We start from the raw sequence: 24,864 nt of genomic DNA, 5'->3' as shown, positions 1-24,864 counted from the left end.
GAGAAAAGAAGGCTCCGGGGAGACCTTCTAACAGCCTTCCAGTACCTAAAGGGGCCACCAAGAAACCTGGAGAGGGACTTTTGACTATGGCATGTAGTGATAGGACAAAGGACAATGGCTTTAAACTGAAAAAGGGTAGAATTAGATTAGACATAAGGAAGAAATTCTTTCTCAGGCTGATGAAACACTGGAATAGGTTGCCCAGAGAAGCTGTGGCTGCCCCATCCCTGGAAGTGTTCAAGACCAGGTTGGATAAGTCTTTGAGCAACCTGGTGTAGTGGAAGGTGTCCCTGCCCATGGCAGGGGGTTGGATCTGGATGATCTTGAAGGTCTTTTCCAACCCAAACCATTCCATGATTCTAAAAAGGCTGGTGAAGTGCTACAAGTTGCCCACTGTAGAAGGGATTTTTCTAAGCTGGGAAAGGAGAAATCACTTCTCTGATTTTTCGTGGTGGTGTTATCCAGTGAGATACGGCTGTATCTCTGCCAGTCTACACCATGTGAGGATGACGACTGTAATACTTTAGTTTTAGTGAAAAGAATTATTGCTTAGCCCTGAGGTTCCCTTCCTCGCTCTGTTGATTATTATACAACATCGAGATACCTTTCAGTAACAAACCATTAATATTTAAATAATACAAACATGGCCAAAGTAAGTCTTTAATGACTGTTTTGGAAGAGCATTGATACCATAAATTCTGATGAGGCTCAGCATTTCTAGAAAGTCTGTCATTATCTTCATTTAATATGCAAATCAGGAATGGCTCACTGACGTGAAGGTCATAGAAGGAGATATTTGTTGAGAAAAAAAAAAAAAGATGTCTCTTCATGTCTTGTGCTCTGCTTCCTTTGGGAAACCGGTGTTAGATGAGGTTGAAAACCAGCATCAATAAGATTTGCTGTATAATAATATTTATAATTTTAACTTGTAAATATTCTGCTAACGTCAGTGTTGTAGGAGTTGATATACATTTACTTAGGTGATATTCTGAAATAATGTTTTTACGGTATGAGTAGGTGCAATGCTGAGGTACAGACTATGAGATTAATTTTTTCTCTCTCCTTTTTGTATATGTATGTAATAGTTGCCCAAATGAATACTGAACTTTTATAAATTTTCTGGTTTTTGTTAGTTGAACCAGACTGAAAGGAAATTTTAAAGGTATAAAATCAAAATGTTTTAGAAGAAAAGGAGAAAATATCTATTTTTTCTCAAACACAAAACTCAATTTTACAGGTACAAGCAGGAGGCAAAGAAATGACACAAATATTTTTGCCTCCTCTGCTACTCTTGCAGTAGGATTTTTTTTTGTCCTGTGAGGAAGAGAGGGTGCACTGAATTTTATTTTTAAATTTGTATTAGGTATATGTAGGTTTTCAGAGCTTTTTTTTTTCCCCTGTAGGAAATGCTGACATAATTCAGACCACATACAAGTTTAATATGTTAAAAATATCCCAAATATGTGAATTTTGATTCTCAGTCATCTCTAGCCTGAATATCTGTCGTTCTCTTGTCCATTATGGTGTACTGATTTGATAATTAAAACTGAGGATGACCCAAAAAGTTTGAAGAAGAAAGAAGCCCATAATTTTTGCATGAGATGAGAACAGTCTGATGACCCTTGACGTTGAAGAAAATAATTGCATTAATTGAAGTTGTGATGTGTGCAAAAATATTTAGTTTTTTTGCTGTTTGTGCAGGTCAGGAGATCGTAATTTCAGAAAGGACCAAGCAACCTGTTGCATGGCAGCTGAGGTCAGGTCCCTCACAAACAGCTGAGGAGCACTGAATCAGCCATTAATTGTCCTGGAAAGTTAAACATGTGCCTGAGATTTTTCAAAGTTACCTAACTGCTCAAAATTAATAGAATATTTTTGTGTCCCAAATACTGAAAATCAGAAATTGATCTTGGGAAGTGTGAATTTACTAACGTCTGAACTTCTGTATCTACAAACACAAGTAATAAAGGGCAGTGCCCTAGATAGACCTCAAGACACACAGCAGCGTCCAGTCAGTAGCTGGAAATATAATTTATAAAAAATCTTGTTATTTATAGAAAGATGGAGTCAAATTCACAGAGGAAAATATATTAAGACATTTAGTTAGAGTCCTGGCTTATGAGAATGTTGCAGGTTTAAGTGTTCTAACCCCTGTAAGATTTAAATTGCTTTTTGTTGTCTTCGTTTGTCAAGTGATTTTTCCTGTTATTCCTTCATTTGATGTATTTTTCCAGCTATACTGTGGTAGAGTTTATATCAGAAAGAACATAAACATTTTGAAAGTGTGTATTAAAAAGAACTGAAAAAGTTAATGAAAAATGTTGTTTTCTCTCAAGATGGATGTTTCTATTTTCTCTTTAATATTTACTTTATCAAGTGCACAGTTATTTCATCTCCTATCATGTCAGCAGTAAGACTATATAGAAACAATACATGTAATTCTAAATACATACAAATAGTGTATATTTGTGTGTGTATATAAAAAACTCCATAATTTCTTGAGCTGTGGTTCACTTTTCCCTATTTCTGCTGAAAGCATGCTATGACTAACAATATTTATTGAAAAAATTCTAGCAATTTAATTTTTTAAAAATAATGAAGGATATTTTATATAAGTTCAAATATTTTTATTGTTTTTTTTTGCATTATATACAAAATTTAAAGCTGAACATTTTTAACAAATGGAAAAATAGACTATACTAACTGAAAGACAAACCATTTCCAATTTGTTTGTGTTAGTCTGAAATAGGAAAGTCTATCATATACTGTATCAATTGATAACTTCTCTTAAACTTCTAAAAAAAAATTACACATAAACCAGAGCTACTTTTAAATAAAATATGAATACCTTCAGGTGCACTTCTTGACCAGTCGAGGGAAACATTGATTTGCATTTTTAGACTGTTATATCAAATGAGAGCACTTTCAGCAAAAGGAAATTGATATAACAATTCAGCACGGCGAACATGAAAAGCCTTTGTTAGCAGGTAATTTGTCCAAAATAAATTTTCAGAAGTACCCAGAGTGTTACTGTAGACGAGAATGGCGAATTTTCAAAGCGGGGTTTGATGGATGTTCTTGGCAGCTCTCCCACGGGCTTGTGGGCTTGTTTCCTTCAGATTTCTCTTTTGCAATCTCCTCTGCCAACCTCTTGAATAACCTGTTGAATAAGTGTCTGGGTTCTGCTGCATTTCTATGCTCCGCTTTCACGTGGATGCAAATTCACGCAAACCTCACTTCTGCTGGGAATTGGTCACAACAGGCACTTATAGGATGAGGCAAGAAACCCTACAGCGATCCCTCCCCTGATGGTCTACCCACCAGGGAGACGTCAGTGCCGAAGTCCATAATTTTGCCTCCTACATGCAAATTGGTGTTTGCTGGAGAGCTGAAGCTCTTGCAGACTGGGAAGAGAAACATTTTCTGTTGGAAATCACTTCCAAAACTCAATCTTGTGGCTCCGGATGACTCCAGCTTGGGAACCGTCCCAGCAGGTTCATGCCTTTGTCATCAAGCTGACAGTCACCTTTACTTTAAGCAACTGTTCTCCCTCCTTGTCATGTGCCCATCTGTTAATTATGGGGAAAAAGAGACTTCCCCTTGAAGCTTCGCCTTATCTGGAATCTGCATGTTTCTTGTCTTCATTTGTAAAACACTTTTTCCTGATGATGAGGGCAGACGCTTGCAGGACGCATGCCCAAAAGCCAGCCCGACCAGGGCAGTGACGGGAAGGACTAAACTCACAGCCCTCACACAGAACATCAACTGCACAAAGTAATATTGGGCGGAGAAATGGCAATATTTAAACCTTGGTACACATCGGGAAGAGGTGAATGTGAGCTCCCATGTTTGTTCTTGTATCAGGGACCTACCTGATACAAGAAAACTTAGGGAGTTTGGCATTTCGTGTCTCAGCACATTTTGTATCCTCAAATGTAGCATAACTTGGGCTGGAATGTAGTCAGCAAGTACAGATTTAATTTTCTTAAATCTTCACATTTCTAAGATAGTATTTTGAAAATAAGCAGTGTTTTGGTGTGTTTAGTGGCAGAGGGGCAGAGTTAAGGCATGGTAGATGTGAATTTTCAGGGCTGCCTTCAAGAAGACAGAAATGGAAGTGTCCAGTATGTCCTCAGTCACCTCAGGCTCTACAGGATGCTTAAAATTGCAGATATGAAAAGCTAGTGCCTCGTTTTTGCCATGTGTCAAGTAAATAATTAGTAAAGTCAAATATAAGAGGGCTGGAGCACCTTTCCTATGAGGACAGGCTGAAAGAGTTGGGGTTCTTCAGCCTGGAGAAGAGGAGGCTCCGGGGTGACCTTATAGCGGTCTTCCAGTACCTCAAGGGGGCCTACAGGAAAGATGGGGAGAGGCTGTTCAGGAGGGCCTGTTGTGATAGGACAAGGGGTAATGGTTTTAAAATAGAGGGAGGTAGATTCAGGTTGGATATTAGGAAAAAATTTTTACCATGAGAGTTGTAGAACACTGGAACAGGTTGCCCAGAGAGGTGGTGGATGCTCCATCCCTGGAGACGTTCAAGGCCAGGTTGGATGAGGCCCTGAGCAACCTGATCTAGTTGGAGATGTCCCTGTTCCTTGCAGGGGGGTTGGACTAGATGACCTTTGAGGGTCCCTTCCAGCCCTAAGCATTCTATGATTCTATGATTCTATAATAGAAAAAGAAACCATAAAAATATCGTAGAAACCAGTACTACGATGCAAAGTTTTTTAATGAGAGTAAGAAGCACTGTATAGAGCAGCTACAGGTTGTAGTATTACAGAATAGGAGTATCCAGAGATTCATACATTCTTTAAACAAAGAGTTACTACATTTCACAGCAGATGCTTTTGGGACTTCGGTGGTGTTTGGTGATGAGCAGAGCTGTCAGCGCAGCGTACAGCGAGACGAGGTGTCTCCTCCTGTCGGCATCTCCTGTTGCAAAGCTACACATCAAAATGCACAGTATATCCACCAGCAAAGGCTATGAAGGAAGAGTTGACCCTAAAAGCAGGTTATTCGAAATAGCTGCAGACATTGAAGAGAGACACTAAGCACCCAGGACCGTTCCTGACCGCAGTCGTTGTCATGGGAGCTTAGCAAGGATAAAATTCACACAGGACCCATAAACGAGTATTTTGCCTTTCGTTTCCTATCTGGTCGTGATATGGCTGGGTTTAGGAGGGGTAGCATCTCCCGTAGGTGTGTCTATGGGATTAGGATTAGATTCCCTGTATCAGTGTCCACTGTTTCTCTAAAGACTATGAGTGAACAGACTTCCTGTAACCTAAACCTTTCCTGTAAGTTCAGGAATTCATTCTGCCTATTTTTGCTGTTGAGACAAGACACCACCGAAGAAATTCTCCCCTGCTGAAAAAAGCAGCTTGTTTCTTCGGACCCGTGTCTGCACCTGAATTACAAATTGAATATATGCTTGCTTTTTGTTCAAAATAATTGAGAAAATGTAACGCATTGTCTGCTTCAAATTAAAGAAGCCTAAAATGCTTCATAAAATAAGGTAATTTCTCATAGTGCATGGCTAGATGAAGCAGTCTTCTAAGCTTACATGGGCGTCTTAATATCCCATTTTTAGCAAAAAAAGAGTTGTACTTGCATGGCTATGACATCACAGCCTTCGCTTTCGAAGTAGAACTGTCATCTGTATAGTAATATAGCAAAAAACCCAGCATCTACACAGCAACACTACACATTATAGTAAGTCTGACTTAACAAGTCCAGTGAGAATGTAAGCCTGGAGATGTGAATAAAAAGCCCTGAATTTCTCTCCCTTTTATATATTTTTCTGACCAAGCCTACTGTATAATTCATTATAAAAGAAATTTTCTTGTGCACGTCATTCCTTCAGTTGATGTAATTATTTTTCTTAGTTTGTGATTATGAGTCAGTTCTTGGCTTCCAAAAACATGACGTTGCATTGCAGTTTTCTTTCATGTTCAGACTTCCTGGGTCAATTATATTTCTAGAATTAATGTGGTGAAATCTGAGTTATAACAGGAAAGGGAAGGAAGGATATTGAGAGCAGAATTGATTGACGTTCGTAATTCCAATTTTGGAGGAACAGACAAGTTTCGGTATATGAAAACTGAAATGACTCAGGATTGTTTTGAGGAAGAGAGAATTTGAAATTTTTGTGAAATAATATTTCCTAGAAAGCATTTCTTGCTTTGTTAGTCTGTTTTTATTTCGAAACTGCATTTTTAGGTCAGAATATTGGTTATTTGTATTTATCATTTTGTTTGTATTACTTCCAGCTCAAATGTGGAAATACAAGAAAGGTGTTTGGATTAGAGGACAAGTCTGGTCTATACCTTACTGCAACCAAATATGCACAGAAGCGTTAACTGTATGCTGTGACCTGCTGCAGAAAAGTAATTCTGTAGAAAATCTGATTTACTTGCTTGCTATGCTCTTTCCATTACTTTTACCAAACTTCAACAGCCACCTCCTAAGTCTACATAGAAGGAAAATGGGGTCGTTTTTGGTGTAAGAGCAGTGGAAATATATTTTAATAAAGTGAGAAGTTGCTGACAAGACTTTGTGAGAATTGTAAAGCTGGTAGCAATCAATAATAAATCTAAAGACTTTCAAGCCAGAATGAGGATATTTGAAATTCATAGGCTTTGCACCACATATGAAATAAACTTGCAAACTCAGTCTTTTGGAGAGCCAGCCCAGGCAAGACAAATTTAATTGAATCCAAAAATATCTGCTTAGTAGTTGTTTACACTTAGATCAGAAAATGATTCACTCGGGTTCATTACAAGGAAGAAGATGAAACAAACAGGAACGTATTTCTGCAATAACAGTAGTTTTCCTGAGAAGTCCCCCAAATGCTAAATATGGTGGCACTTTCCTAATGTTGTTGAGCTGTACAACTTAATACTGTTAATGACTGTGAACAATACTGAGGCCTGTGAATGTGACCTGGTGAGCAGCAACATCCCCGTCTTCCCTGGTGACCTTCACCTCAAAACCCTGCTGTTTACTTGCAGCTAAAGGAAGAATAATAACAAGCATGTCAGACGTTCTGGGCCTTTCTCTAAATTTTGAATATCAAAGCCTTCATTAATACTTATTAAAGATTTACCTGTACAAAGAGATTTGTTATTTAAATATTAATACTACGTTACTGGAAAACGCCCCAGCGTTATATAACGCAATTTCTAAAAACGTGTATCACGTTATTCCGTTTCTATGCTTTATTAAGGTTGTAATTTGCAGTTTCTGAATTGGGTCTCTGAGAGTTTTTTTCTCTAAAAACACGTCATATACATACCTTTTCAGTGCTTATATGCCAATTTTCTAGCTGAATCAATCAGCACAGCAATATCCTATTGCATGACGGCATCAAATCAAAGAAATGGTCTTTCCCCGTTTGCTAGTCACAGGAAATGTCGGAAAGGATTGGTTAGAATGTGCTGTTTCACGCGTCATTGAGGTTATGAAATACAGAAAAAAGAGAGGCTCCCCTTTCCACAGGTATTTCAGAAAAAAACGTACAGCAAAGTACACGGGCCAACATGCATGGTGAGGCTGGTCTTCCAAAAATGATGCGCTTGGTAATTCGAACATCTTTGCATATTCTGTTGACTTGTCACTCTACTGAAGAAGTGAATTCAGCACGATGATACCAAGGCTTAATTGCCCTGTATAGTTTTGAGATGAAAGAAACCTGGAGGGTGTAGCTTGCATGTCACAGTTGTGGACCAATAATCAGAAACTCTGAGACAAACCGGTGGATCAATGAGAAGGAGTCATGAGGAAAGCAAAATGTGCCTGGTAATTGGAGCCGACACAGGGCGTAGGCGTGCCTTTCACGTGCTGGGCGGGACTGGGCGCTCTATATAAACCCGCTCCACTGAGAGCAATGCATTCGCTTCTCCTGCTTCATCCTCCTTGCAGAAGAAGGTAAGTTGGAATAGATTTAGAAAACCTGGTGAATAAGGAAGAGATGTATTTGATTCTATTTCCCCTGCCTCCTACCTACTAACCTACAAGTGCTGTAGATTAACGCATTGGGAATTAAGGTTGTGATTCGATGAGAATTATTTATATGTATGGTATTATTTCATCCCTGGATTTTCATCACTATTTGAGTGTTTGAACTGTGTTAGTCCTGTGTATACCCCTCTTTTCCCTTCAAGTTTTTATCTCAGGATAGCTGCTGAGGATTTTCCAGTTTATTTCCTGACAGCTCCCTTTTGACGCAGATGTCAAAGTTCACAATCCCATCTCCTGGAATGATCCATAGGTGCAACCAGTGGGGCTGCTCAGGAAAGCTCAGAAAGGCTGCTCAGGGTAGAAGGGGAAGGGGAAGACCTAGCACTAAAAATCATGATAGAACAGCAGATGAGCACAGAGGGTGTCGGGCAGCGCGCCTGTTTGCTGTCTCTCTCTTCCCTCCCCACGTGCTTGCAGCATTTATTTGAGATCTACTTGCTGTTGGGAGCATTCCTTGTAAGGCTTTTTCTTCCCCGTTATGTTTCAGGCTTGCCTCCCTCCATCGCACCAAGATGACTTTCTGCTACCAGACCCAGTGTGAGGATAGCTGCTGCTCTCCCTGCCACTACTGGACCGGGCACAGCTGCCGCACCTACGACTGCGAGAAACCCTGGGACCGCCGAGGCTACTGGGGCCATGGGTGTCAGTACGGTCATCGGGAGTGGCACCCCTTCCCCAGCTCCCGCTGCTGGCACCCCTGGTCTTCCCACTACGCCCGTAAATACAACCACGGAAGATGGTACCATTACTAAATCCAGAAGGATTTAATGGGAAATGAGGACTGAGAATTGGTTACCGAATCCATGGCTGCTCTTAAGGAGAGGGTTTGCAGAGGCTCTGAATCCAGGACTGCGACTGAAAGCTGTAGTATTTTGGAGAGCTCAGTGTTTCTGTAAAACTTCTTCAATGATCTTCTGAAATGTTTTATCTTCCTTTTTCTCTACCGACTTCCTTAACCCTTCATGGGTTTGGTGAGGTAAAGGAAGTCGGGCTTAATATGGGTAAAAAATTTCTTAATTAGTTTATAGCTCTTTCCCAGCTAACATTAATGAATTTTAGATTGTAACTGTACTTGCCTTCCCTTGGATATGTTTCTGACTTAACTGCTTTTGAAGCCATACCAAGGAAACTGTAAATCATCTGATCTGATTTGTTTCATTGGACTTAAAGCAAGTGGAAAAGTTTGAAAATGGAAATTGATAGTCAAATGCTACAGCTGTAGCAGCAAAAATGATACCAATGAAAATGGAAGGTTTTCTGCAGATATAAATTAATCTCTGTATGCATTCTTTCTGTTTCTGCTTTCTGTACTATTTTAGACTGTGATTGTGAGCTTTTCTCTTATTAAAAATGTTATAGCATCATTACATGTTCCTGTTTTTCTTTTTGTGATGTGGATGTACGCAGATTTTTGTCCCATTTGATGTGTTTTACAGACACATGCTGCACCTTGTAGCTTTTATGAATGTCAACCGAACCTGAGCACACATTTTGCGAACTAATAACCCAGAAAATGAAATTACCCATTCTGGAATTTTCTAGGCAGGATTTGGGAATATTATTTTAAATTCACCTTTGCATCACAGTGCGTGTGCAGACATTGGACCATAAGAGCACCACATCTTAGTGAATGCACAGGCTGCCTGCAGCCAAACCAAATTTCACTGGGAAATAAGCCAAGACGTTGGGAGAAAATCCCTCTTTCTCAAGCACTTTTGTACCAGCAGCGTCTGGGATGCTTTCTGGATTTAGAGACCTGATTTGTTACAGAGCAGAAAATCGCACACTTTCCGTTCACCTTATTAAGTGCTGGTAAGGATGAGCGTTTGCAAGTGTTACTGCAAGGCTCCATTTGAATGACAATGAAATAGCGTGACATTCCCAGGCTGCACAACCACACAGCTGTTATTAGGGTGAGATCCCTTGACGCAAGGCTGAAGTGACTCTATTATTCACGACTGAAGTACCTAACTGGCAGCAGGAGTAACTTCTTAATAGTAGGATGCTGTAACACAGTCTAGGCATGAAAGAACCAACAAAGCACTTTGAAAGCCCTATTAAACTCTAGAACCCTTTTTTTGTGAATGTAATTGCTGTCCTTTGAACACACACAGAGACAATTTGAGGGCAATCTCACAATATGAACAGAGGTCAAGTGTGCTACTATAAAAAACACAAGTACAAAATTCATCAAAAACCTGTGGATTACACTTCCAGCACCTTTAGGGATAGAGCTTTCTCATGGCTTCTGAGGAGCTTTGTTCCTAGAAAAGCACTCACTGACTTTGATGCTTGAAATAGTCCCTGTAGTAGCACAGTGCAAGTTGCTGTTCAACCTGTATCTTGACATTCAGGTCTATAAATTTAGCTGGACCTGGTCATAACTTCAATTTTTCATTAGCTATATGTATTAAATAAAATCTGGAAAGTTATGAATAAGTAACTAAGTAAAAACTGGAAAGTATTAGGTGTCTCAAAGTGCACAAGAGACAATGTTAGCTTAAAATAATTGCTAATATCTAGCAATCTAGTAGTTCTGCAGACTGTTTATGAACTTAACTGCTTCAGCAGGGGACCTAGTTAAAAGAAAGAGTTAGAAACTCGTGGAATGACATACACATATATGTTTCTTCCGCTCCAGGACATCTGAAAACAACACTAGAAAGAAATCCAGATTTCTGGGATGAGAAGGCAAACTAAGTAATTGTAGAGTCTATCATGGTTGTTTGTAAAGAGGCACATTTGAATGAGAGATTTTAAGGCTATAAAATGACATTCTAAAGCATATATTGAAGCGTCTCAACATATACTTTTGAAGTGACTGTTATTCAATAACAAAGCACCTAACAAGAGCAGTAGGCTTTTAATAGAGTAATAACACGCTATAAAGATGTAAAGTAGTTACGAGCATCTGAAAAGTGCTTTGAACTCCTCAGACTACCTAGCGTGGAAAAACGTGAAGACGTCATATGTTTCTGCTTGAGGAAAGGACCTGAAAGTAACAAATAAATTCACTGATATTTTTTTCCTTTGAAAGCTGTCTTTTACAACCGGGCTGAGAGCTTGTTTGTATTTGTTGTGTGCCACAGCACAAGGGTGTCTATCATAAGCTGTTGAACCTCTCGCAAACCCTGTTTGCTAGCCCACGCCAATATTGCCATCTGATATTTAACCCTGTGGCTTGAGCTGCGTTATCACCATATCCCTGACCAACATGGAAAATCAGAAGAGCAAGTTCATACAAACTGACCAAAAGCCAAGTTATTGATGCAATGAGGATTCTTTAATTGGGATGGGAAACGCAATAGATGGTGACAGCAGGAAATGAAACAATACAGAAAAAATGAATTGGGAACACGAGAATCATAAGGATGCTGCAAAGCACAACCCAGGGCTCCACGACAAAGATTTCCCCCCACCACCTCCAATTGCAGACTGGAAGTCTCAGAGTCGGACAGAGCAGAGGAGACTCTCATCTGAGGTTGAGTACAGCTTCGTTGTATCGCAGACAGCGGAGAGCTTTTGGAGGCAGTGCTGGAAAGCCTAAAGCCACCAACTGAAGATCTGCAGGATTAGTCTGTGCAAATAAGCAAGGACCATAAAATCCAAGTAGCTGCTTTGCCACAGCCTAAAGAGGGGCTGAAAGCTTTGTTCTGCACTGGTTGTAAAAGACAAGAGGTGTTACTTGCGAGGACCCAGGGCAGATGCTGCATTGAACTCCATGGATATTTGGGGCTTAGCAGGGCCCACAGTTGCCACTGAGGTACCTGTGGCAACTGAGCCGGCCACCATATCCACAACCCCCAAAGCCTCCATAGCCCCCATAAAGCCCATAGCCTCCATAACCCCCATAGCCCCCATAGCCTCCATAACCCCCATAGCCTCCATAACCTCCATAACCATAGCCGCCATAGCCACCACGGCCTCCAAAAGTGCCACCGTAGCCTCCAGCAACACCAGGAGCTCCCGCCGAGCCAACAACGCTGTGCTGCGGGAAGGAGCTGAGGATGGGCCCAGGGAAGGTGACCACCGAGGCCGGGGGCTGGATCACCACCGTGGAGTCGGGGCACTGCCGCACACAGGGCTCGTTGCAGGTGTCAGCCAGTGGGGCTGGGGCGACCACCCCACAGGAAGGGGCGCACAGGTTAGAGCAGGACATCTTTCAGGCAGACAAGGAGTCCTGGAAAACACAGCAGGGATTAGGCAAGAGAGTGGGGAAGGGGCTGTAATGAGGGAGGCAGGGAGAGATCCCCAAGAGGCTTCCAAGAGCTGGACTTACGCAGCTGATCAGGAGAGTCAAGCGGAGGAAGCTGGATGGAGGGCTGTGAAGTCCTCGGCTCTTTTATACACATCCCAGACTGCCTGGGGCACTAACCAGGGGGTGGTGGTGTAAACCTCACTCAATGAGGTTTACACGCGATGAAGTGGACAAGCTTCATGACACGAATTGTGATGCGTGACAATTATATGTCTCTTGTTTGTTGACACTGGTGTGGAAACGTGCCCTGGAGAAGAAAGAGGTGATGGGAGGAACAGACTTTGACAAATCATTACATGAAAGAGAAGGTGCTGCTGTAGCTGAACACAGGGCACCAATAAACCCTGTTGTGTCCCTAATCCCCCCCACTTTGCTTACATGCCAGCGTCTTGAGTATCATGTTAAAGTGCTTTACAATCCTGTGTACAGCCATCACGCCTGTCATTATCTCCCTTTTACAAGCTGGTAAACTGAGGCATTGAAAGGTTGGCAAAGTCAGAAGACATCTGACCTGTTCGAGGTGACTTCTAAGTGTCCACCATCTCCCAGTGCTGGCCTCTCACAAAGGTTAGGAGCATCCCTAAACCTTGGCCATCTCTGGACTGTTCCTGGGTATTTGGTGCTTGTAGGTCCCCTTGATGAAAATGCAAAGATTCGGATGTCTGACACAGCTATGCCTGCTGAGAATGTGGGGATGTGCAGCCCTGCTTCACTACAACTGCTCCAAAAGTCAGCCGTGGCATGGTCCTTGCTCACCATCTGAGTCCTCAGAGAGGGCCTGGGGTGGACCACGCTATGCCACGACCCACACTACTTCACTGAAGGTGGGGGCTGCTTCATGACAGCCAACGTGGGCTGGCGCTGTTAATCCCAGGCTGTGAGGCACGTGCTGGCGGTGCAGAGGACGCCAGACATCACCCTGCAGCCTCAGGGCAGCGTTTTCTGCAAAGGCTCCTGCAACAAGGCTGTGGTGAGGCATACAAACCGTCATGGCCCCAGGCTTCCCTCACGTCATATCCCAACCGCTTTGACTTGCCAGCCCCGGTAAGCTCCAAGCCCTGTTCCTGGCACTGGCCCGTAGAGCACAGAGCCCTGGCGGGAGCCGATCCAGGTGCTATTAGTGCTACCAAGTGGGGGATGAGAAAGGCCCCTACCACTGCCTGGCTGAGGAAGCCCATTACTTGCATGCAGAGTAGCCAGAACCTCAAGGCAACACTGAGGAGCTCCTTGGTAGGCATGGAGGTAGACTTAGTGCTGGAGATGTGCAGGACTGGTGGCTTTGTCTGGGCTATGTGCAATTGGTGGTGGGATAGTGCAGGAGTGCAAGACTAGCGTGTGGCAAGGAGCTGGAGGCACCATGGGGACAGTGCGGGGAGGCGGTGATGGGATGTGCCCCAGGACCCCACCCAGCTGGGAGCACTGAGGAGCCCTGTCCGTGCCAGCAGGTATCCTTAGCCCAAAATCTGCCGTGTCTTGCAGCTTCACATTCTGAACTGAAAGATGTCCTGTTCCAGCCCGTGCGCGTCTTCCTGTGGGGTGGCTGCTCTAGCCCACTGACTGAAATCCCAGCATTCCCTGTGTCACCACCAGCAGCCTGGGGACACAGCTCTACCCAGGAATGACAGGAGAGCTTCCCACAGCACAGTGCTCTGCAACAGACTTTACTGCCCCTTTGCTGCCCTTCCTCACACACCAGACCACAAAGTAGCCCACACTGCCACATGTCCCCAAAGCACTCAGGCACAGCAGCCGTCATGACGTCACCAGAAACCCCTTCCACCACTCTGCCTTCAGGAGACACATAGGGGACACCACATGAGTGAGGACGTGGCAGATGGCCAAGGGTCAGTCCAGGAGAATCTGGGTAGATATGGGGATGCGCAGAGATGGAACATCCTCAAGGAGAGGAGAAGACGTGTAAAAATCTGTTCAGGCATTGGGAAAAATGAATGCCTGCTCTTTCCAATTTGCTGCCTTTCTTCCCATCCTCTGTGTTCATGACTGTAGATGGCACATCTTTCCTTGAGTTCCCCAGCAGTGACCAACGTGCTGCCACACAGTCTTTCCTGATGCCTCTGTCCAGAACTCTCCCTGTTCAAGACCACCTTGCTGTGCCAGGATGACACAATCAGAATATACAGGGGAAGGGAGGGATCTCAGGAAGGTGGGCAGTCCAACCTCCTGCTCAATGAGCTTTGTGCTTCGTGTGAATGGAGACCCATGGCCATTTCATAGCTCAGAGAAGAAACTTGGGAAAAGTCGTCTCTGTCTGTCTCATCCCTTCCCAGTGCCCCCACCTCTTGCTGGACACAGGGAGATGGGCAGGGGGGTTGGACTAGATGACCTTTGAAGGTCCCTTCCAGCCCTAACCATTCTATGATTCTATGATTCTATGATCCCTGTACACACAGTCTTTGTCTCTCCATTTCCCTGGACCTCCAAATGTGACCAATGACACTCTGGTGGGAGACCAGAGGAAACTGGGTGAAATTTGCTCTACGAGACCCAGCTGGGACTATCATCAGCAGTTGTAACATGTTGAGAAAACTGACCAAATCCTCCAAGGGCACTACCCTGGGAGATGCAAGCAGCCCAGACCAAACAGCCCAACGTTTGGGGGAAGTGGAAAAGAAGAAGGAAGGATGAAGAAAAACCATGGGTCGACATTGTGATGCAAGACAGTTTTTATTGCAGTTTGAGGGGAGGAGGGAGTTGGGAGAAGAGCAGGGCCCTGTCCAGGGCCTTCCCCTGTCTCTTGACAGTAGGCAGAGCTACAGTGAGCATCAGCCGTGGTGCAGGAGTAGACAGCCAGTGCAAGTCTCTGTCATCAGGGGGTAGTGAGTCTTGAAGGGATGCTCAAGCAGGGCAGGAGAAAGGCAGAGATGGGCCACAAAAAGGCATGAGTCTGCCAGGATCTACAACGCAGCAATGCCAAAGAGATGTCCTTCCTTTGGATGTCGTGTCAAGATGTGCCAGGAGTATTTTCTGGAGCTGTTCTTTATCTGTGGCGTGATCCACGGTGGGGCTTAGCAGGGCCCACAGTTGCCACTGAGGTACCTGTGGCAACTGAGTCGGCCACCATATCCACAGCCTCCAAAGCCTCCATAGCCCCCATAAAGTCCGTAGCCTCCATAGCCCCCATAGCCTCCGTAGCCCCCATAGCCCCCATAGCCTCCATAACCATAGCCGCCGAATCCTCCATAGCCACCACGGCCTCCAAAAGTGCCACCGTAGCCTCCAGCAACACCGGGAGCTCCCGCTGAGCCAACAACGCTGTGCTGCGGGAAGGAGCTGAGGATGGGCCCGGGGAAGGTGACCACTGAGGCTGGGGGCTGGATCACCACCGTGGAGTCGGGGCACTGCCGCACGCAGGGCTCGTTGCAGGTGTCAGCCAGTGGGGCCGGGGCGACCACCCCACAGGAAGGGGCGCACGAGCTGGAGCAGGACATCTTTCAGGCAGACAAGGAGTCCTGGAAAACACAGCAGGGATTAGGCAAGAGAGTGGGGAAGGGGCTGTAATGAGGGAGGCAGGGAGAGATCCCCAAGAGGCTTCCAAGAGCTGGACTTACGTGGTTGATCAGGAGAGTCAAGTGAAAGAAGCTGGATGGAGTGCTGTGAAGTCCTCGGCTCTTTTATACATGTCCCAGATTGCCCGGGGCTTTGGCCACAGGGGTGGTGGTGGAAACCCCAAGCAATCATGTGATGAAGCGAACAAGCTTCATGACACAGATTGTGATGCAACACAATTTTATGTCTCCTAATTGACTACATTGGCATGCAAAAGTGTCCTGGAGCAGAAAGAGGTGATGGGCGTGACAGACCACGACAAATCACTACATGAAAGACAACATGCTGCTGTAGATGACCTGGTGGTACCAATAAACCCTTCTCTGTCAATAATCCCCTCACTTTGCCTATGTGTCACTGTCCTGAGCATCTTGCAGAAGATTAATGTGCCCACTGACGTCCCACCAGGCTGTAGCTCTTCCAGAGAAAACACTCAGCAGCAGCATCAGCCACGTGCCCAGAGCCAGTGGTGCCAAGAGAGTCTATGCCTACTGGGAACGTGGCCACATGCATCCTGGCTCTCTGTGGATTTCCGGCCAGCCTCTCCTGGCACAGCCCTCAATGCCCAGCTGAGTAATCGAGTCCCTCCAGAGAGGGCTTGGGGAGGAACACGCTCACAAACACGTGGCCAAGGAAGATGTGTGAGTCCTGGTATCCTTCCTGACCTCCAGCTCCTGTGTGCACGTTCCCCTTCACACATGACCCTCATGCATGATCTCACACCTCCCCACTCACCATAGTCTTGAGCACCTGCACATACAGGTCTGCCCCACCCAGCAGAGAGTGCCCCTTCTCTTTGCATGGTTGGTGTTGTGGGAGCCCCACATACACCCAGTCAAGCTGAGGCACGGAGATGCTCAAGGCTGAGGGATGCTCCTGACCTGTTACCCCTAAATGTCCCCAGCCCTCACGGGTACTGGGAGATGGTGGGCATTTGGGAGTCACTCGAAGCCAGTGGAATGGCTTCTGTCTTTGCCCAACCTCCTGGTGCCTCTGTTTACCAGCTTGTAAAAGGGAGGTAATGACAGGCGTGATGGCTGCGTGCAGGATGGCAACGCAATTCTGCAAGATGCTAAAGGCTCGGGAATGTAACTAAAGCAGGGGATTATGGACAGAATGGAGTTTATTGGTGCCACACGCTCAGATGTAGCAGCACCTTGTCTTTCATGTAATGATTTGTCATGGTGTGTCCCTCCCATCACATCTTTCTTCTTCAGCACACGTTTGCACACCAGTTCCCCAATTCACGTGCTATGTAATTGTCTCGCATCACAATCTGTGTCATGAAGCTTGTCTACTTCATCACATGATTGCTTGGGGTTTCCACAACTGGCCCCTGTCCGAAGCCCCGGGCAATCTGGGACATGTATAAAAGAGCCGAGGACTTCACAGCACTCCATCCAGCTTCCTCTGCTTGACTCTCCTGATCAACTGCGTAAGTCCAGCTCTTGGAAGCCTCTTGGGGATCTCTCCCTGCCTCCCTCATTACAGCCCCTTCCCCACTCTCTTGCCTAATCCCTGCTGTGTTTTCCAGGACTCCTTGTCTGCCTGAAAGATGTCCTGCTCCAGCTCGTGCGCCCCTTCCTGTGGGGTGGTCGCCCCGGCCCCACTGGCTGACACCTGCAACGAGCCCTGCGTGCGGCAGTGCCCTGACTCCACGGTGGTGATCCAGCCCCCGGCTTCAGTGGTCACCTTCCCTGGGCCCATCCTCAGCTCCTTCCCGCAGCACAGCGTTGTTGGCTCGGCAGGAGCTCCCGGTGTTGCCGGAGGCTACGGTGGCACTTTTGGAGGCCGTGGTGGTTATGGAGGATTCGGCGGCTATGGTTATGGAGGCTATGGGGGCTATGGGGGCTACGGAGGCTATGGGGGCTATGGGCTCTATGGGGGCTATGGAGGCTTTGGGGGCTGTGGATATGGTGGCCGACTCAGTTGCCACAGGTACCTCAGTGGCAACTGTGGGCCTTGCTAAGCCCCACACTGGATCAGGCTGCAGATGAAGGAGAGCCTTGCGCATCTTGACACGACATCTGATGGATGGACATCTTTTTGTCATCCATGGGCTCCAGGTCTTGGAAGACTCATGACTTCTTGGGGCCCATCTCTGCCTTTGTGCTGCCCTGCCTGACCATCTCTTCAACGCTTGCTAGTCCCTGATGACAAAGACCCACACGGGCTGTCTACTCCTGCACCATGGCTGATGCTCACTGTAGCTCTGCCTGCTGCCAAGAGACAGGGGAAGGTCTTGGACTGGGCCCTGCTCTTCTCCCAACTCCCTCCTCCCCTCAAACTGCAATAAAAACTGTCTTGCATCACAATGTCGACCCATGGTTTTTCTTCATCCTTCCTTTTTTTCCCACTTCCCTCAAACGTTGGGCTGTTTGGTCTGGGCTGCTTGCATCTCCCAGGTTAGTGCCCTTGGAGCATTTGGTCAGTTTTCTCAGCATGTTACAACTGCTGATGATAGTCCCAGCTGGGTCTCGTAGAGCAAATTTCACCCAGTTTCCTCTGGTCTCCCACCAGAGTGTCATTGGTCACATTTGGAGGTCCAGGGAAATGGAGAGACAAAGACTGTGTGTACAGGGATGCTGCCCATCTCCCTGTGTCCAGCGAGAGGTGGGGGCACTGGGAAGGATTGAGATACTTTTGATGATGTCTTTTCCCAAGTTTCTTCTCTGAGCTATGAAATGGCCATGAGTGTCCACTCACATGAAGCACAAAGCTCACTGAGCAGGAGGTTGGACTGCCCACCTTCCTGAGATCCCTTCCTTCCCCTGTATATTCTGATTGTGTCATCCTGGCACAGCAAGGTGGTCTTGAACAGGGAGAGTTCTGGACAGAGGCATCAGGAAAGAGTGTGGCAGCACGTTGATCATTGCTAGGAAGTTCAAGGAAAGATATGTCATTCACAATTGTGAACACATAGGATGGGAAGAAAGGCAGCAAATTGGAAAGAGGAGGCATTCATTTTTTCCAGTGCCTGAACAGATTTTTGCACGTCTTCTCCTCTCCTTGAGGATGTTCCATCTCTGCGCATCCCCATATCTACCCAGATTCTCCTGGACTGACCCTTGGCCATCTGCCACGTCCTCACTCATGTGGTGTCCCCTATGTGTCTCCTGAAGGCAGAGTGGTGGAAGGGGTTTCTGGTGACGTCATGACGGCTGCTGTGTCTGAGTGCTTTGGGAGCATGTGGCAGTGTGGGCTACTTTGTGGTCTGGTGTGTGAGGAAGGGCAGCAAAGGGGCAGCAAAGGGCCAGTAAAGTCTGTTGCAGAGCACTGTGCTGTGGGAAGCTCTTCTGTCATTCCTGGGCAGAGCTGTGTCCCCAGGCTGCTGGTGGTGATGCATGGAAAGCTGGGAAGATTTTCTTCCCCAACAGTTGGAGAAAACCAGGAGGATGTGGTGCAGGGGTCCAGGAATGTGGAGGAGATTGAATTACAGTAGTTAGGGAGGTGCTGGAACTTCACCCTTGGGGTGGATCCATTGTCATCTCAATCCCCACAGTCTTGTGGCTGGAGGCATCCCTTGGGAAATGGCCAGAGTGGGCAGCAAACTCACTGTGGAGCCCAACAGCTCTTCTTGGGCTGCAGAGAGCTAGGGCCCAAAGAGGGGAGAAGACAAGGAGGGAAAAGAGGGAGAAGCTATTGTTGACGGAGATGCGCCTGGTCCCTGCTGTAGGTGATCTTCTGGTGGAGGAACATACTGCCAAGATGTCACAGATAAAATATTTTAACACGGTTATGATTTTGCAGCAATTCAAGTTTTATTAGTAGCATGAGGTAAATCAAAGTTTGAAGTTTAGCAGCACTTCATGATTAACCAATTTAAAGACTAACAAGATGATTCAGTACGATATGTTGTAATTAAAAGAGCAACTTAATTACAGATTCAAAATTAACAGGATTTACAGCAACTTTCTGCAAGGTATCCTAAATCAAAAGATATACATGTACATATGTATATAACAGAAATCACGCGGACATAGAAATATTTGGATCCAGTAAAATAAATATAGAAGCCTGCACTCGTGAAGACAATTGTGTGTGTTCAAACAAGTAGAGGGGTGGAGTGGTGGAAGAAGAGGCTAGCCTAGGGGTAAAATTTCTCTCTCAAGTTTAGACTAAGTACTCACAATGCATCAGCATTCCTCAATGGACAATAATTGAGACTTGAGGAGGACGACTCGCCTCGGCCTTCCGACAGCTTTGTCGGCAGACGGTCCGTGGAGTTGGTATGTGAGAGGCACCCCAGATCAGGGCAGATTCTGGTCACAGCCCGCTGCGATCTGGGAGAGCTCAAAGGACATCACTTAGAATTGCAACTTAGAGAGTCCGAGATAATTGACTTTTGTCAGGTACTTTTCCATGTCAGCCACACCGGACAGGTGAAATATTTTGGTATTTTCCACCAGTTGCATAGGCCTAGGACTTGCTAGATTTTGGGATTCTGGTATCATCCCATTTGGGCTGTCACCAGGTACAGATGTACCAGGTCAAGTGTTAGGGGAAGCAGGAGCCAGATACTTTAAGGGGGTGTCTTAACGCTCTGGTCTAATGCCTTTAGCAATCCAAACCCAACACAAGCTACGTTGGTGTGTGGTCCAGGAAAAAATGGGGACATCACACTGAGCACCGAGTGTCCCAGAAGGGGAGGGGTTGCACCTCCACACAAGGGCAGGCAGAAGGAAGGGAGGTAGGTCTCCTGGGTGCCCTGGTGAAGCCCCAGGTTGGAGGTGGCTGAGACACTCCTGGAAACCCATGTTAGAACTTGAGATATTGAATATGAAGGAAGGATGAAGAAAAACCTTGGGTCCATATTATGATGTAAGACAGCTTTTATTGCAGTTCAAGAGGAGGAGGGGGTTGGGAGAAAAGCAGACCTCTGGGCAGGGGCTTCCCCCGTCTCATGGCAGTGGGCAGAGCTACAATGAGCATCAGCTGTGGTGCAGGAGAAGGTAGCCAGTGCAGATCTCTGTCATCAGGGGTTAGCAACATGTGTTGAAAGGATGGTCAAGCAGGACGGCAGGAAGGCAGAGCTGGGCCTCAAGCAGTCATGAGGTATCAAATCTTCAGAGCCCAGCAATGCAGCCTGGAAGCTGTTCTACAGAGTGTCGTGTCAAGATATGTCAGAGGATTTTGCAGAGTGGCTGGTTCCAGTGTTGGACTTAGCAGGGCCCACAGTTGCCACTGAGGTACCTGCGACCACGGCGCCAGCCGCCATATCCACAACCGCCAAAGCCCCCATAGCCCCCATAAAGCCCATAGCCTCCATAGCCACCATAGCCTCCATAACCCCCATAGCCCCCATAGCCTCCATAACCATAGCCGCCGAATCCTCCATAACCACCACGGCCTCCAAAAGTGCCACCGTAGCCTCCGGCAACACCAGGAGCTCCCGCCGAGCCAACAATGCTGTGCTGCGGGAAGGAGCTGAGGATGGGTCCGGGGAAGGTGACCACTGAGGCCGGGGGCTGGATCACCACCGTGGAGTCGGGGCACTGCCGCACGCAGGGCTCGTTGCAGGTGTCAGCCAGTGGGGCTGGGGCGACCACCCCACAGGAAGGGGCGCACAGGTTAGAGCAGGACATCTTTCAGGCAGACAAGGAGTCCTGGAAAACACAGCAGGGATTAGGCAAGAGAGTGGGGAAGGGGCTGTAATGAGGGAGGCAGGGAGAGATCCCCAAGAGGCTTCCAAGAGCTGGACTTACGCAGTTGATCAGGAGAGTCAAGCGGAGGAAGCTGGATGGAGGGCTGTGAAGTCCTCGGCTCTTTTATACACATCCCAGATTGCCCGGGGCACTAACCAGGGGGTGGGGGCAGAAACTCTAGGTTATCACGCAATGAGACAGACAAGCTTCATGACACAGATTGTGATGTGGAATGATTATATGCCACCCGAATTGGGAACATTGGTGTGGAAATGTTCTCTGTAAAAGATGTGATAGGAGGGACAGACCATGACAAATCATTACATGAAAGACAAGGTGCTGCTGTAGCTGAATATGACACCAATAAACGTTGATCTGTCCCTAATCCCCTCACTCTGGTTACATTCCTGAGCCCTTAACATCTTGCAGAAGTGCGTTGCCATCCTGCACGCAGCCATCACGCCTGTCATTACCTCCCTTTTACAAGCTGGTAAACAGAGGCACCAGGAGGTTGGGCAAAGGCAGAAGCCATTCCACTGGCTTTGAGTGACTCCCAAATGCCCACCATCTCCCAGTGCCCATGAGGGCTGGGGACCTTTAGGGGTAACAGGTCAGGAGCATCCCTCAGCCTTGAGCATCTCCGTGCCTCAGCTTGACTGGGTGTATGTGGGGCTCCCACATCACCAACCATGCAAAGAGAAGGGGCACTCTTTGCTGGGTGGGGCAGACCTGTATGTGCAGGTGCTCAAGACTATGGTGAGTGGGGAGGTGTGAGATCATGCATGAGGGTCATGTGTGAAGGGGGACGTGCACACAGGAGCTGGAGGTCAGGAAGGATACCAGGACTCACACATCTTCCTTGGCCACGTGTTTGTGAGTGTGGTCCTCCCCAAACCCTCTCTGGAGGGACTTGATTACTCAGCTGGGCATTGAGGGCTGTGCCAGGAGAAGCTGGCCAGGCATTCAGAGAGAGCCAGGATGCACGTGGCCACGCTGCCCGTAGGCACAGACTCTCTTGGCACCACTGGCTCTGGGCACGTGGCTGGGCTGATGCTGCATGTGTTGTGGTTGGGCACACCAATCTTCTGCAAGATGCTTAGGATTCTTCTACATAAGCAAACTGATGGATTAAGGACAGATCAGGGTTTATTGGTGTTGCCCGGTCAGCTACAGCAGCACCTTCTCTTTCATGTAATGATTTGTCCCTCTCATCATCTCTTTCTTCTCCAGGGCATGTTTGCACAACATTTTCTCCAGTGAGGAGACATATAATTGTGTCGCATCACAATCTATGACATGAAGCTTGTCTGTCTCATCCCTTGATAACCTAGAGTTTCTGCCCCCACCCCGTTGGTTGATGCCCCGGGCAATCTGGGACATGTATAAAAGAGTCGAGGGCTTCACAGCCCTCCATCCAGCTTCCTCCGCTTGACTCTCCTGATCAACTGCGTAAGTCCAGCTCTTGGAAGCCTCTTGGGGATCTCTCCCTGCCTCCCTCATTACAGCCCCTTCCCCACTCTCTTGTCTAATCCCTGCTGTGTTTTCCAGGACTCCTTGTCTGCCTGAAAGATGTCCTGCTCCAGCCTCTGTGTCCCTTCCTGTGGGGTGGTCGCCCCGGCCCCACTGGCTGACACCTGCAACGAGCCCTGCGTGCGGCAGTGCCCCGACTCCACGGTGGTGATCCAGCCCCCGGCCTCAGTGGTCACCTTCCCCGGACCCATCCTCAGCTCCTTCCCGCAGCACAGCGTTGTTGGCTCGGCAGGAGCTCCTGGTGTTGCTGGAGGCTACGGTGGCACTTTTGGAGGCCGTGGTGGTTATGGGGGATTTGGCAGCTATGGTTATGGAGGCTATGGGGGCTATGGGGGTTATGGAGGCTATGGAGGCTATGGGCTTTATGGGGGCTATGGAGGCTTTGGCGGTTGTGGATATGGCGGCGGGCTCAGTTGCCACAGGTACCTCAGTGGCAACTGTGGGCCCTGCTAAGCCCCACACTGTATCCTGCCGCAGATGATGAGCTCCAGAAAAGCCCATGGCACATCTTGATACGACACTCTGTAGAACAGCCTCCAAGCTGCATTGCTGCGCTCCAGGTCTTGGATGCTTCATGCCTTCTTGGGGCTTAACTCTGCCTTCCTCCTGCCCTTCTTGGCCATCTCTTCAAAGCCTGCTGACTCCTGATGGTAGAGACTCGCAGTGGTTGCCCACTCCTGCACAGCAGTTGATGGTCACTATAGCTCTGCCCACTGCTGCGAGACAGGGCAAGGTCCTGTCCATGGCCTTGCTCTTTCAGCAACTCCCTCTTCCCCTAGAACTGCAATAAAATTGTTGCATCTCAGTGTCGACCCATGGTTTTCCTTCATCCTTTCTCTTTAACCCTTACACCAAGTGGCAGCCTTGGCTCCCTGGGCTGTCCCAGTGACCTACCTCCCAGGACCTCATTAGAGGCATCTGCATGAGCCGCCCCACTTCCTCCTGCCTGCCCTTGGCAGATGTACCCTTCACCAGAAGGTCACCTGCATCAAGGACTGTGCTCATTTCTTTCAACAACAGCTTCTCCCTTTTTTCCCTCCTTGTCTTCTCCCCTCTTTGGGCTTTTGCTCTCTGCAGCCCAAAAAGAGCTGTTAGGCTCCACAGTGAGTTTACTGCCCACTCTGGTCATTCCTCATGGGGTATCTGCAGACCCAGGACTGTGGGGATTGTAATGCCAACGGAGCCTCTCCAAAGGTAAAGTTCCAGATAAGAGTCACTTGTGAGGACACAGGTAGCTCCGGAAAGGGTGAACAACAAGCAGCACCTCCCAACTTCCATATCTCCCCCTATTCCCTATTCCTAAAACTCTGCACCACCTACTTGTCCTGTTTTCCTTCCATTACCCGCTGTTCTTTGAGCACTTTTGATCTTGTTTTCCTCCACTGCTGGAACAGAAGGTCTTCCCAGCATTCCCTGTGTCACCACCTGTGAACACAGTTCTTTCCAGGAACAACATGAGAGCTTCCCACAACCCAGAGCTCTGCAACAGACTTTGCTGGACCTTTGCTGCCCTTCCTCACACACCAGATGAATAAGTAGCCCACACTGCCACATGCCCCCAAAGCACTCAGACACAGCAGCCGTCATGACGTCACCAGAAACCCCTTCCACCACTCTGCCTTCAGGAGACACATAGGGGACACCAAGTGAGCAAGGACATGGCAAATGACCAAGAGTCAGTCCAGGAGAATCTGGGTAGATATGGGGATGCGCAGAAATGGAACATCCTCAAAGAGAAGAGAAGACGTGTAAAAATCTGTTTAGGCACTTGAAAAAAATGAATGCCTGCTCTTTCCAATTTGCTGCCTGTCTTCCCATTCCATGTGTTCACAATTGTAAATGACA

The 24,864-nt window shown here is 47.1% G+C and overlaps 5 protein-coding genes across 14 annotated transcripts; 2 read left to right on the top strand and 3 right to left on the bottom strand.

Annotated features, from left to right (window-relative positions):
• Positions 1 to 11,755: 11,755 nt before the first annotated feature.
• On the bottom strand, positions 11,756 to 12,178 carry LOC104378608 (feather keratin Cos2-3-like). Of its 3 annotated transcripts, none has more exons than XM_086630409.1 (2): positions 11,926 to 12,178; positions 11,756 to 11,883 (listed from the first exon to the last, which is right to left on the bottom strand). In XM_086630409.1, the coding sequence occupies exons 1-2, from the start codon at positions 12,176 to 12,178 to the stop codon at positions 11,756 to 11,758; spliced, it is 381 nt and encodes a 126-aa protein (XP_086486535.1). The 3 variants fall into 3 exon arrangements, with proteins under 3 accessions (XP_086486535.1, XP_086486534.1, XP_086486533.1); XM_086630408.1 differs by having other exon boundaries at positions 11,756 to 11,901; positions 11,935 to 12,178; XM_086630407.1 differs by having other exon boundaries at positions 11,756 to 12,178.
• Positions 12,179 to 15,303: 3,125 nt separating this feature from the next.
• On the bottom strand, positions 15,304 to 15,726 carry LOC147526162 (feather keratin Cos2-3-like). Of its 2 annotated transcripts, XM_086630411.1 has the most exons (2): positions 15,465 to 15,726; positions 15,304 to 15,422 (listed from the first exon to the last, which is right to left on the bottom strand). In XM_086630411.1, exons 1-2 carry the CDS (start codon positions 15,724 to 15,726, stop codon positions 15,304 to 15,306), a joined length of 381 nt encoding a protein of 126 aa, XP_086486537.1. The 2 variants fall into 2 exon arrangements, with proteins under 2 accessions (XP_086486537.1, XP_086486536.1); XM_086630410.1 differs by having other exon boundaries at positions 15,304 to 15,726.
• A 1,673-nt stretch (positions 15,727 to 17,399) lies between these two features.
• LOC147526161 (feather keratin Cos2-3-like) lies at positions 17,400 to 17,813 on the top strand. Of its 3 annotated transcripts, none has more exons than XM_086630414.1 (2): positions 17,400 to 17,634; positions 17,677 to 17,813. In XM_086630414.1, the coding sequence occupies exons 1-2, from the start codon at positions 17,400 to 17,402 to the stop codon at positions 17,811 to 17,813; spliced, it is 372 nt and encodes a 123-aa protein (XP_086486540.1). The 3 variants fall into 3 exon arrangements, with proteins under 3 accessions (XP_086486540.1, XP_086486539.1, XP_086486538.1); XM_086630413.1 differs by having other exon boundaries at positions 17,400 to 17,643; XM_086630412.1 differs by having other exon boundaries at positions 17,400 to 17,813.
• A 3,193-nt stretch (positions 17,814 to 21,006) lies between these two features.
• LOC147526160 (feather keratin Cos2-3-like) lies at positions 21,007 to 21,429 on the bottom strand. 3 transcript variants are annotated; one of them, XM_086630362.1, is made up of 2 exons: positions 21,168 to 21,429; positions 21,007 to 21,125 (listed from the first exon to the last, which is right to left on the bottom strand). In XM_086630362.1, exons 1-2 carry the CDS (start codon positions 21,427 to 21,429, stop codon positions 21,007 to 21,009), a joined length of 381 nt encoding a protein of 126 aa, XP_086486488.1. The 3 variants fall into 3 exon arrangements, with proteins under 3 accessions (XP_086486488.1, XP_086486487.1, XP_086486485.1); XM_086630361.1 differs by having other exon boundaries at positions 21,007 to 21,152; positions 21,186 to 21,429; XM_086630359.1 differs by having other exon boundaries at positions 21,007 to 21,429.
• A 1,629-nt stretch (positions 21,430 to 23,058) lies between these two features.
• On the top strand, positions 23,059 to 23,472 carry LOC104371916 (feather keratin Cos1-1/Cos1-3/Cos2-1). 3 transcript variants are annotated; one of them, XM_086630364.1, is made up of 2 exons: positions 23,059 to 23,293; positions 23,336 to 23,472. In XM_086630364.1, the coding sequence occupies exons 1-2, from the start codon at positions 23,059 to 23,061 to the stop codon at positions 23,470 to 23,472; spliced, it is 372 nt and encodes a 123-aa protein (XP_086486490.1). The 3 variants fall into 3 exon arrangements, with proteins under 3 accessions (XP_086486490.1, XP_086486489.1, XP_009975769.2); XM_086630363.1 differs by having other exon boundaries at positions 23,059 to 23,302; XM_009977467.2 differs by having other exon boundaries at positions 23,059 to 23,472.
• Positions 23,473 to 24,864: the final 1,392 nt, after the last annotated feature.

This window comes from Tauraco erythrolophus (assembly GCF_009769465.1).
Source record: "Tauraco erythrolophus isolate bTauEry1 chromosome 30 unlocalized genomic scaffold, bTauEry1.pri scaffold_44_arrow_ctg1, whole genome shotgun sequence".
In the NCBI taxonomy this organism is placed as follows: domain Eukaryota; kingdom Metazoa; phylum Chordata; class Aves; order Musophagiformes; family Musophagidae; genus Tauraco; species Tauraco erythrolophus.
Note: the sequence above shows the minus strand (reverse complement) of the source record. Positions and strands in the feature narration are given on the sequence as shown.